Source organism: Arachis hypogaea, chromosome 19 (genome assembly GCF_003086295.3).
Source record: "Arachis hypogaea cultivar Tifrunner chromosome 19, arahy.Tifrunner.gnm2.J5K5, whole genome shotgun sequence".
Taxonomy (NCBI): domain Eukaryota; kingdom Viridiplantae; phylum Streptophyta; class Magnoliopsida; order Fabales; family Fabaceae; genus Arachis; species Arachis hypogaea.
Window position 1 is genome coordinate 26986309 of NC_092054.1, and position 13092 is coordinate 26999400.

The 13092-nt window shown below is 32.1% G+C and overlaps 1 protein-coding gene across 2 annotated transcripts; it reads left to right on the forward strand.

Annotated features, from left to right (window-relative positions):
• Window positions 1-1203: 1203 nt before the first annotated feature.
• On the forward strand, window positions 1204-7168 carry LOC112779696 (uncharacterized). 2 transcript variants are annotated; one of them, XR_003190825.3, is made up of 3 exons: window positions 1232-1669; window positions 3594-6012; window positions 6808-7168. XR_003190825.3 is itself a non-coding variant. In XM_025824031.3 (2 exons), exon 2 carries the CDS (start codon window positions 3634-3636, stop codon window positions 5944-5946), a length of 2313 nt encoding a protein of 770 aa, XP_025679816.1. In that variant the 5' UTR covers window positions 1204-1669; window positions 3594-3633; the 3' UTR covers window positions 5947-6167. The 2 variants fall into 2 exon arrangements, 1 of the variants encoding a protein (XP_025679816.1); XM_025824031.3 differs by lacking the exon at window positions 6808-7168 and having other exon boundaries at window positions 1204-1669; window positions 3594-6167.
• Window positions 7169-13092: the final 5924 nt, after the last annotated feature.

Here is a 13092-nt window from a genome sequence, read left to right on the forward strand (position 1 = left end):
TTTCTCTATTTTTAAATTTATTGTTACTCTATTTAGTGTTTTCTAATTGCTCGTTGGCTAGTGTTTTACACTTTTACTGGTTGCTGATGGCTCCTAATTTTTTTGTTCACATTTGCTAATGGCTTTGATTTGTAGTTGCTAGTTTTGCTTTGATTTGTAGTTGCTGGCTCCTAATCATTGATGGTTTTGCTGGCTTTGTTTGTTGCTGAATGTTGGTGGCAGAATTTAGATATGGTCATGTTGATAATTTTTTGATTTTTCAATGTGCTGTGGCTGGTCTTTAATTTCGTATCTGGTTATGGATACTTCTTTATTTTGTAGTTGCTGGTTTTGCTTTGATTTGTAGTTGCTGGCTCCTAATTATTGCTGGTTTTGCTGGCTTTGTTTGTTGTTGAATGTTGGTGGCAGAATTTAAATATGGTCATGTTGATAATTTTTTTTATTTTTCATTGTGCTGTGGCTGGTCTTTAATTTTGTTTTAATTAATAAAACTTTTATTAATTTCAGTTATGGATAATAGTATTAATCAAGAAGCAACTGCTAATAATAATGCATCTGTGAATAATAACTTGTTTGTCAATCCTCCTATTTCGAATAATGCTGCTCATCCTAATCCTAATCCACCGAAGCAAATTTGCAACAAGTTCTTACAGATTTTGATGATTGATAAATCATGATGTTGTGATTTAATATTTAGATATGTTTTTTTACTATTTAATATATGAGTTTGTATTTTGATAAGATTATATGGATTTGGTTGATGATATTTTATGTAGTGTTTTAAATTTTGAAGATATTTTAAGATTTATATTAGATTATAATTATATTTTTTGATGTTTATTTATAATTTATTTATTATTTTATTCTAAAACGGTTTTTTCAGTTAAACCACCGATTGGACCGATTAGACTGGTTGGACCAGTAAACCAGTGACTAGAGCGGTTCGATAACCGGTCCAGTTCTCAGAACTTTGTTTATTTGTTATTTTCATGGTTCTGAAAACTGAACCGGACCAGCCAGTTCAACTGGGTTAACCGGAAACCAGTCACCTAGCCGGTCCGAGTAAGTCTATAAATCGCCTGATAAAAAACCGGTCACAGAACCGGTCGAACCGGCGATTAACCGATGAACAGGTAGACCGGCCTGGTTTTTTGAAGGGTTTCCGGTTCGTTAAAACTCTCGACACGGCGCCGTTTTGCCTATAAAAGAAAAAAAAAACCCAACAAAAAAAACCCTAAATCACCCTAGCTCAGTCATAGCACACACACTCCTCCTTCTCTAAAACTGAAACTGAAAACCAAATCTTGAAATTGAGAGAACCCTAGCCCCCAATCGCGCAGCCCTTAGCCACCGCAGCCCTCAGCCACCACAGCGACTGTTTTGACCACCGCAGTCCCCACAGCTCCGCAGCACCGCGTCGTTGTCATCGCCGAGCTCTTTTTCTCTCTCTCTCTGTTCGTCAGCGTCGTCGGCGTCGTCTGGTCGTCGGAAGCAAGGTTGAAGATTCTGTCATCGTCGTTGTCGAGCTCTCTCTTCTCCTTGCCCTCGCCGTCAAGCTTTCTCTTCTCCTTGCCCTCGCCGTCAAGCTCTCTCTTCTCCTCCGTCGAGTTCTCTCTTCTCCTCGCCGTCGCTGTCGAGCTCGCTCTCTGTCTCTCTGTCCCTTCCTCTGGTCAGCATTAAACACTGCATCTTGAATTTGATTTTGCTTGTTTTGTACTGTTGATCTGTTATTAATAATACTGATTGAGTTGTTGGGTTAGTCCACTGATTTTGGGTTTGCTAAGATTTTGTTAATTTTTTATTATTCTGAGTTGAGATTTTGTTAATTTCTGATTATTTTGAGTTGTTATATTCTGCCATCACAATATTGTTGCTGGTTTTCTGATCTGTCTCTTTGACCCTTCCTCTGGTAAGCATTAAGCATGCTTCTTGAATTTGTTTTTGACTTTATGTTTGTTTTGTACTGTTAATTTGTTGTTAATAGATTGAGTTGCTGGGTTAGGTTAATGATTCTGAATTACTGATATTTTGTTAATTTCCAATTATTCTTGATTTGTTATATTCTTTCATAAACTCATAATAATATTGTTGCTGATTTTCTGATTTTGTGTTAATTTTAATGATGTCCAACAATGTCAAAGGGATTATATGCTTTTATATACTAATATGCTAGTTTATTATTATACACTGATAATCCCTATGCTTTCATATCTTAATAGTTAACAGTTAACAGTTAACAGTGAATGAAATAACAAAATTTGTTTCATTCAAATTCAATAAAGTTATAGTTATTATGTGAAATTATAAAATTTTAAATTTTATTAGATTAAAAATTATTAAATTTAAATATTTAAAATTATATATAGAATTTTTAATAGAATTTTAAATAATTTTATTTAATATTTAATTAAACCGGTTGAACCTCGATTGGACCATTGAACTAGTGAACCAGTTACTTTACCGGTTCATTGACCGGTCTGGTTCTCGTAACCTTGGTTATTTCTGATTTTCTGTTCATGATTTACTGCATAACATTAGTTTGAAAGTGATAACGTATGAACTTAAAATGCTGAAACCTGTAACTTTAACATGTTAATTAGTTTGTGCCGAGTTCAATTTTATTTCTGGTATTATGGCTAGTGCTTTAATTTTTTCTGTTAATACAAGAAAACTGTGCAGCCTTTAATTTAATTGAAAATTCTCTAATTATTGGCGGAATGTTTTAACTTAAAAAAGAATACTCTAATGCTAACTGATTATAGCGGCTACTGTATTATTCTAAGTGAAGAAAGGTGAATAAAGATTATGGAGTTCTTAGATTTAAGGTGAGGCTCCATTTTGTATTGACCGTCACCAAAATCTACTAACAGGACAGAAGCTTGTATGCAATTAACATTGACAAGTCCTCTTGTTTTCTTTTTGTAGTTGCACTTTTTTATCCCAACATAACCAATTAAATAATGCAATAGGCTATTGATTGTTTGCTGGTTTAGTAATTGTTTGCTGAGGTTATTGATTTTTGCTGGTTTAGTAATTGTTTGTTGAGGTTATTGATTTTTGCTGGTTTAGTAATTGTGTTTGTAATTATGTGCGTTTTGGTTGTTTTTCGTTATGAACTTTGATGTTTGAAGTTGTTTGTGAACTTCTAATATTAAATTATAGATAATTTATGATGTGAAATTGTGAAATTTTGAATTTTTTTAAGCTAGAAATTATTGAATTTATATATTCAATTATAGGTTTTTTAATAATTTTGTTTAATATTTAATTAAATCGGTTGAACCAGTAAACCATTGAACCAGTGACCTCACCGGTTTATTAACCGGTCCGGTTCTTGCAACCTTGGAAAAGAGAGAAGAAAAATAGTAGTCCTGTTAATTTTAGTTTCCTTGATCAATATGCTTGGGCTTGGCTGAGAATTATTGTTGATAACACCATTTAAAGTAAAAGTAATATTGTTTATCTATTCTGCTCTTAACGTATGATTTGCTTTATTAAGTAACTGTATCCTATGACTATCTTAATTCTTCCCTATGACTATCTTAATTCTTCTTAAGTGTGAAAATTTTATGCCTACTTTTTTTTTTTTCCAGATTTATGTTGGGTAGCCTCTGATAAAAGTGTACTTGTCTAATGGATGAGAAAGTTAAGAAGTCAAAGACTGAAGAAATCTGTTTGGAGCCAAATGACAGGAAGAAGGATAAGCACATGAAGAAAAAGAAAAAACACCGAAATGATAAAGCACTCGATTCAGATAAAATTCTTGAGGGAAATTGTATTGATGATGATGGTGAGAGACAGGCTTGTTCCAATGATAAATTTACGAGGAATAAAGAAGAGGATGGGAACATTAGTAAGAAGTTGAAGAAAAAAAGGATAAAGGACACTGAAGTGTTACATAATGCGATTGTTGATGATAAAATATTGCAGGTAATGGATGACAACCAAAAAAGCAAGAGGAAGAAGAGAAAAATTTGCAGTGATTCATTAACTGCAATCCAAGAAATAGGTTCTTCAAAACCAAAGAAAAGAGGGAAAGTTGTTGGGAATTACGACTTCAAGGACCATGAGGGTGATCCTCCTTTGGCCAGAATCAGCACTGGAGATGCTAATGCACATTCACTTGTCAATGAAGTTGATGATCAAGGTGAGAAGACGGAGAAGAATAAGAAGGAACTGAGAGAAAAGGGTGATTATTTTGTCGTTCCTAGTGACCGGCAAGACAAAGAGACAGAGAAGGTAATTATTAATAAAGTGAAAAGGATTGAAGAAGATGACTGCAAAACCAATAAAGGTGATACTTGTTTTGCTGAAAGTATTGTAGCTGATACTTCTTTGGTCAAAAGTAATGAAGGTGAAGATCATCAAGGCAAGAAGATGAAGAAGAAGAAGAAACTGAGAAATAAAAGCAAAAGTAAGTTTGAAAGCACTGAAGATGATCAACATTGTGCTGAAGCCAATGAAGGTGAAGACAATAACCAAGGCAGGCAAAGGAAGAAGAAATTGAGCAATAAACGAAAAAGTAAGGATAAAAGTGAGTTTAAAAGCAGCAAAGATGATCAACATTGTGCCAACGGCAATGAAGGTGATGATGATAACCTGGGCAAGAAGATGAAGAATGGTAAACAGAGTGAAGAAAGCAAAAGTAATGAGAGAAATGAAGTTAATGATCAAGGAAGGAAGACGAAGATAAACAAGAAAACTAAGGAAGGCACCACATCCAAACTCAAACGAGTAACATTTTCTGATCAGGTGGAGGTCTGTGGTGATGGCTTAATACGGTGGCAAAGGTATACGAATGAAGAAGATGAAAAAATTAAACAGGCTGTTTTCGACTATATAGAGACTCACAAATTGGGGGATGAAGGTCTTGATATGGTTCTTAATTCTAGATATCACCCTGAAGTTAAACATTGTTGGAAGGAAATTGGAGTAGCCTTGCCCCATAGGCCTTACATTAGTGTATATAATCGTGCACGCATTTTGTTTGCTAGGAAAGGCACCACATCCAAACGCAAACGAGTAACATTTTCTGATCAGGTGGAGGTCTGTGGTGATGGCTTAATACGGGGGCAAAGGTATACGAATGAAGAAGATGAAAAAATTAAACAGGCTGTTTTCGACTATATAGAGACTCACAAATTGGGGGATGAAGGTCTTGATATGGTTCTTTATAATAAACATCACCCTGAACTTAAAAATTGTTGGAAGGAAATTGGAGTAGCCTTGCCCCATAGGCCTTACATTAGTGTATATTATCGTGCTCACATTTTGTTTACAAGGGATGAGAAACACACTTGGACAGCTGAAGAGGTCGAGTTTTTAAAGAAGACAGTCGAACGACATGGATCTGATTTTAAATCAATAGCCGAGGCAATGGGTAAAAATCGACTTCATGTAAAGGATCAATGGCGTAGAATAAAAATGACCAGAAAGAGAGGAGCATGGTCTCAGGAGGAGTATCAAAAAGTATTTGATTTGGTAAGCGTTGACCTACGTGCAAGGGCTTTAGAAGACACTAGGAATAAAAAGCATGGTATGTTGCGAGATAATATTGGTTGGGAGGCAATTAGTGACAAATTGGGAACTAGATGGAATGGAGGAATTTGCCAAAAGTGGTATTCTCAACTAACATCTCCTATGGTTGATAAAGGTATTTGGAGTGATACTGATGACTACCGCTTGGTAGATGCCTTATTTAGCTTGGATGCTTGCAGCATGGAGGAGGTAGACTGGGACAATTTGCTTGAGCACAGGGATGGTGAGTTATGCAGAAAACGATGGAATCAAATGGTTCGATATATTGGAGAGCATGGGAGAAAGTCATTCACTGAGCAGGTGGAAATTCTTGCCAAAAGATATTGCCCTGATTTATTGGAAGCAAGAGAAGCCTTTGATAGCCAACCTGTCATTTGTGGACGATCTTGCGAAAAGATATTGCCCTGATTTATTGGAAGCAAGAGAAGCCTTTGATAGCTAACCTGTCGTTTGTGGACGTTGTTATTTTGTCAGGTGATTTTCCTGGGGTTAACTGACTTTTTCTAAAACTGAAATGTAATAGATGGCAGTTATAATGCTTTTGTGGGATCATTTATAGCCTTTATTCTGCATATCAAGAGCTTTACTTTCTATTGAAGTGAATGATAGTATTGTTTTCTTGTGTTAAATTTTTCCTCTTCTTCTGAGTCTTTCTTTTGATTAAAGAACATTGATGTATGTTTTGTTACACTTTGAAATTCATCTGATGAGGGGGAAACCTCGAAAAAAAAAAAAAAAAGAATGATTTTCTGCTTTCTGTCGAAAGCTGGAAGTCACTCGCATGATGAGAATAGTTGATCGCATTCTTTGATGATTGTTCAGAGCATATGCATTTTGGTAGATGTATGACTTAACAAGCATGCAAATTATTTTCATTAGAATGGGATTTTATGCTCAATCAGTGATGTTTAGTAAAAGTTATATGTTGAGTTTTGTTCAACTAGATATTGTTCTGCGAGAACCAAGAATAAGTTTCATCGTCGTAGTGTTGAGAAATCTTTTAGGAAAGATTGAATGCTCCAACTACCATTTGACTATTACAACATTGCCTTCTCTTCAATTCCTCCCACTCTTAAGAATCTTCAGTATCCAAGTTCCTTGAAAGTTCACCCTTTTTTAGAAAATGTTTAGGTCTTTCACTCCCTTGTATGCTTACAAATCATGCTCTTTTGTTATTCTATCTTGCTTTCTAATTTCTGCAGAATTCTGGTTTTCAAATTTGTTATTGCATTGACCTTCTTTGGTTAATTGTTTGATACCTTTTTTCAGGTTAATGGTTTGAAACTTGTTGATCTTTGGTTCCGCCTGATTTATTGAACCACGTTGTATTGTGCACTTGTTTCTATTTTCTATATTCTGCCGTATAGCAAGGTTTAGTTTGTTGTTCTTTCTACGTTCTGCTGTATTGGGTTGAATATCAATTCCATATTTGAATATTTCAACTCTGCATCATGAAGTTTCTTTATACTGTGATGTGCAATGTTATTTTACTGTTAATGTAACAAAATCTTCAGCATTATTACGAAGACTTTGATGCTGAGGGTCTAATGTGTTGCTTTTCTAAAGCATAATGTTTCTTGATTAGGAACCAAAGTTGCTGCTACAAGCAATGTTCATTGTTCTTCTTTCAGCCATGTGTATTTTTGTTTATTTAATTTCAAGTAATTGAGTATATTGTCTTGCTGCTAAAGGGCGTGCCTGGTGCTCTGTGAAAGTTACTATCTCGTCTCCCCATCTTCCTGAAGACCTAGAAATTGCTTTTCGAGAGGGGAATAGGATTAAATTTAAGTGTTTAAAAATGTGATGAATTTAAATGTATAAATAATATTATGCTACTTATATATATAAGAAAGCAATGGTATAATTATACATTATTTCTCTCAACAAACCTCACCTCCTACTGTATAAGATCGTGTTTGAAGATTATAAGATACTAGATTGTTCTCATGTCAGCCTGTCACATTTTCATTGTTTTCAGTTTTTCTTAAAACATACATTCTCATTGTTTTGTTGTATTTTCAACAATAATTTAGAAAATATATAAAATCTCAGACTAGACAGGATATACATCATTGAAAGTAACAATCGAACTGAAGCGGTGGTGTCACCGCTTGATTGTTCAGATAGTCAGATTTAGTAGTTGATGTCAACCATTAGGAGTCACCCTAATTCTCATTTAGAGAAAAATTCTACAATCAAACAAAATAATTACTCAAGTTCAACCAAGTTATTAACTTGTTTCATATTCCACACGGCATCCTCTTTTTACTTTTTTTTTTGTCTTTGTATGCTGCTGCTGCTTCTTACATACATCATTATTGCTGTGGTTATTTCTTTTTCTTCTTTTCTTTTTTTTTTTTAACTATGATTGTCGTTGTCACTACCACTACCACCTCTTCTTCTTCATTTTTAATTTGAATTTTTTCTTTTTCTTCCTTTTTCTCCTCCACATCTTCCATCTTCTTCATCATCATTATCATCATTATTATCGATATTGTCGTCATCGATGTCTTCTTCTTATAAGTAAATAACATTGTTCATTCTCTTTTTAATTTTTACACCTGTTCTGTTTACTTTCACTACTTATCTACAAGTATTTTCACTTGTTTTTATTTTTATCAAAATTTATAAATCTGCAAATAAAATCTTCATGAGATAAATTCTTAACTCTATCACATCATTTAGTTGAAAATTTTAGTGTTAGAATGAAGATATTTAGGTGTTATTTTTTAAAAATTTATGTATTATTTTATATATCAGATATACTGTTCATTATTTTTCGAAATTTTTCGTTTGTTCTGCTTAATTTCGCTGCTTTATTTACAGATTTTTTTCACTTATTCTCTTATTCTATTAAAATTTGTAAATCTGTAACTCAAGTCTTCATGAAATAAATTTAGTTCTATCACATTATTTAGTTGAAATTTTCGGTATTAAAGTGAAGAGATTTCGATATTAGAGTGAAGACATTTCGGTGTTATTTTTTAGGAATTTATGTGTTATTTTATATATCAGATACGTTATCTTTTTCTTATACGTAAATGGCATTGTTCATTTTCTTTCGAATTGTTGTACTTGTTCTACTTAATTTCGATGCGTTATATAATAAATTTCTATGCTATTTTTGTTTCTAGCAAGAATTTAATCCAATAAGTGTGAACCTACATTTATCAACTAAATAAGATTGCAAAACAATATAGACCTGTTTATTCAAGTCTAATATAAGAAACAATTCACCTAAAAGAAGAACTAAGAGCAACAAAAAAAAAAAGAAAGAAAGAAGAATAAGAAGTAAACAAATTTCTGTGTTTTGTAGCAAAATTTCAGTGTCAAAATTAAGTAATTTCTGTGTTATTGTTAAGAAATTTCGGTGTTATTTTTCTGATAATTTCTGCAGAATTCAAAACTCTTCCTCTTTCTCCTTATGACATATTCTGCTTCTTCTTCTTTTTCGTCATTTTCTTCCTCGTCTTCTTATTTCATTTTCTCATAATTCTTCTTGTTTTACTTTCTTAAAAGGAATAAAATCAAGAAAAAGAGAAAAAAAAAATCAAAATGACTATAATAACGCATGAGGAAGAGGATACAAAGAAATAAATAAATAAAAAAAGCAGCAAAAACAACACCAATAAAAGAAGGAGCAGACGACAGAAATAACGCTAGAAAAAACATACACAAAAAAGCGGTATAAATAACGCGTAAAAAAAAAGAGATATGAAGAAAAAAAGAATTTACTAGTTGTGTGAGTGAGTTTTGTTGAATTTGTACCAATTTAATTAGACTTAATTATAAAAAAGACTTGAATATATAGTGAGAGGTTTTATTTATTTCATCGATGAGTCATTGTATTTGTTTGGGCGCCATTATTTTGATAAAAAAATATATTTTTCAATGAAAAAAGATCTTTTTTTTAATTATTTTTTAGTGTGTTTGGCAAATTTCTAGTAGTAAAAATAAAAGTACTAGAAAAATAAAAAAACATCTTTTTTGAGAAATTGTAATTTACATCTTTTTTTAAAAGATCTTTTTTTTTAAAAAAAATATTTTTTATGTAATAAATAAACAAAAAAAAAGTACTTTTATATTGTTATATCCAAACATAATTGATAAATAAAAATATCTTTTTACATGAGATACCTAAACATAAAATTATTTTTATTTTTCCATAAGATTTTTAAAAAAAAAAATAACTCGAACAAAGATATATTTTTAGAAATTCATCCAAACAAGCCATTATCTTTTTTTAAAGTAATATCTATGATGCATCGCTCGCTAAAAATTTTCACTCTGGATAAAGATAACGTGCAATTCAATTATATTGATTTTGTATGTGTTATTTTTTTTGGTATGAGACTATGTAATTGGACCGTCTGATTATTTTATAAGAAAATTTTTAATATTAAATTAAAGGGTTTGTTTTGTTTGTTATAATTTTTTATTTTAAAGTTCATAAATTGGATGGTCCAACTTTTATCTTTAAAAAATTGAAAAGTTTCATTTTTGTTTTTTATAAACTTGGTGGATCTGATTTTTACACTTTAAATTTGTGATCATGAAAAACACCATCCTCATTTCGATATAAAAAATAAGGGTTAAGTACGATTTTGATTTTTAAGGTATAGATCGAAAATTTTTTCGTCCTCAACTTTTTTTTTTATACAAAATCGTCCCTAATGTTTAACTTGGTTTTAAAATTGTCCTTACCTTAGCGACCAAAATCGTATGGAGGTGACGAAAGAAACAGAAATAAAGGTGGATCGTGTACAATTTCTTCTTCTTCACTTCCCGCTTCTTCTTTCCTTCCCCCCTTCACAAGAGGAGAAACATTTTCTCTCTCTTATTTTTTCTTTTTTTTATTTTGTAATTTTTTTGTTAGGGTAATTTGGTCTAACATTTTAATATTTAAGTAAAAAAAAATAATTTTAAATATTGGTTTTAAACTTTAGGAATAATTTGTATACAAAAAAAGATTGGAGACGAAAAAAATTTTTTACCTATACTTTAGGATTAAAATCGTACTTAATCCTAAAAAATAATTTGCGCCATGGACACAACATGACACGGGATACACGAATTTAAAATTCTTATAAGATACAGAGACATGAGATATATATAAAATATAAAGTATTTTTTAGATAAATTATAATAATATTTTAGTATTTTATTGATCTGAAAATATAAATAAATTTTTTAATTATTTTTAATTATATAAAATATTTAAAATATTTTTTGTTGTAACAATTAAGAATATATATTATTTTTAAACTCATTTCAATAATATATGTTGAGAATAAGACTAGACACACTGACACGTGATGATATTTAGGTGTGTCCAAGCGTATCCGGAGAAGAATTTTTTATTTTTTATTAAGATATGATTGAATACAAAAAACATCCGTGTTAAATGAGTGTTTGAAATGTGTTCGATACACGGTACAACAAATCAGAAAAATATTTATACTTCATAAATAATAATTGAACTTGATAATTCATACAAATAGATTTTCTCATTTTTTTTAATTGAAGGTGTAAAGTATAATTTTTTATTTTTTAATATTTTTTTTATTTTTTATTTTTTGAAAGGAAGAGCTCAACACAACAAATGGAGCATAGAAGACAAACCAAAACTACAATTATAAAAGAGTACGCTATAAACGATTAAATGATACCCCCTGTCATCTTCGGCATTGCCATCAACAACAGAAGGGATCTACACCTATCCATTCCTTATAGTTCATGGATGACTGGTAGATGATATCGTCAACCCCTTTTCTTGCATTCTGAAAAAATCCGCCTATTCCTTTCCAACCAGACATTCCAGATAATGGTACAGAAACATATCATCCACATCTTCCGCTCCTGTTTACTAGTTGAAAACTCAGTCCAGCTTTGGAAGTGCTCCTTTAGCGTTCCCGGGCAGGACCATTACCTTCCAACAAACGACAGCCATGCACACCACACCTGCCAAGAAAATCGACAACCAAGAAACAAGTGATATCCAGATTCAACACTATTATTACACAACACACAGACAACATCCTCCTGGTTAACCACTCCCAGTCGACTCAGCCTCTTTTTCGTATTGACCCTCCCAGTCAAGACAAACCATATGAACAATTCAACTCTAGGTGGGACTAAATCCTTCCAAACTGTCCTAGTAAAGCTGTAACTCGCCATATTCTCTGGAAGCATTTCCACCTGCATAACCTGCACAAAGGAGTTGGTAGAAAATACACCCTGTTTATCAAATTTTCACACAACTTTGTCCTCTATCCCATATACTAGATTGACCAGTCTTAGTGTTTCATGCAATTGGTTCACTAAATTCAACTCCCATTGGAATAGCTCTCGCCTGCATTGGAAGTTTCATCTCCACTCTAGTCCGTCCCAAAACCCACAATCCCCTATGACGGATCCTCTTTGGTTTGAAACTGAGAAGAGCCTTGGAAAAAGATCTTTCAGGGTCCCCTCACGCAGCCATACATCCTCCCAGAATCGGGTTCTTCTCCCGTCGCCAATCTCCATAGCCATTCCATTAATCATTTTCTGTTTTAGGCGTTGATCCTTGAACTGCAGCGGGTATATATCCTTCCATGGCCCTCCCGAGTAGGCAGGACCTGGGATGACAGCATCACATTGGGGGTGAGGTTGTTGCAAGAGCATACCAACTTCTTTCATAAGGGGCAATCCTCCTTCGAAAACCGCCACCACCATTTAAAGAAAAGGGCTGTGTTGCACACCATGGCATCTCCGACACCTAACCCCCTAACTTTTTAGGGGTCTGCACCACCTCCCATCTAACCATTGCCATACCAAGTCTACCATCTTCCTTATTCCATATTTTTTTAGTCTATCTTATAAAAATATATAATAAAAAATAATATTTTATATCCTTAGTGAGAAAAAAAATTAAGAGAATCTGATTTTCTAATTCATCTTTCTATTAGTCATTATTGATCTCCAAACAACAAAACCAAGAAAAAAATTGATTTTTTTATTAAATGATTTGCTATTTTTTCTCCCTGAAATCGGTAAGAATAAAGTTCATTCATTTATAACATAAAATGAATTATTCAATAATTTCTTTTCCACTAACCTGTTCTTAATAATTTTTTATACCCATTTGAATGTTTTGATTTCTAAAAAGATTAAAACAATGTTTTTTTTTTTTTAAGAATTCTTTGAAGAAGTAACATTATTTATGTTTAAATGTGAAAATTATTTGAGTTGCGTAACAATCTGAAATATATTCTTTTATTTTTAAATTTTGTTTATGATACAACGTGTTTTAGAAAAGCTAATAACTTATCTTCTCCAAAAAATGCTATAATTCTAGAAAAAAAAAATCAAAAACATACTAAAAGAATTCAAAGCTCTTTTTTTTTAATCATCAAAATAATTAAGGACACTCTAACAAGCACTTGTATAGAGATTTCAAACTAAAAGTAACTTGGCCAAACTTAAGAAAATAGAAGATATTACAAAAAAAATATTCTCTAAAGGAGTGGAGTAAATAAATAAAAAAAACTTAGATTTTTTAAAGCAAAAAAATTG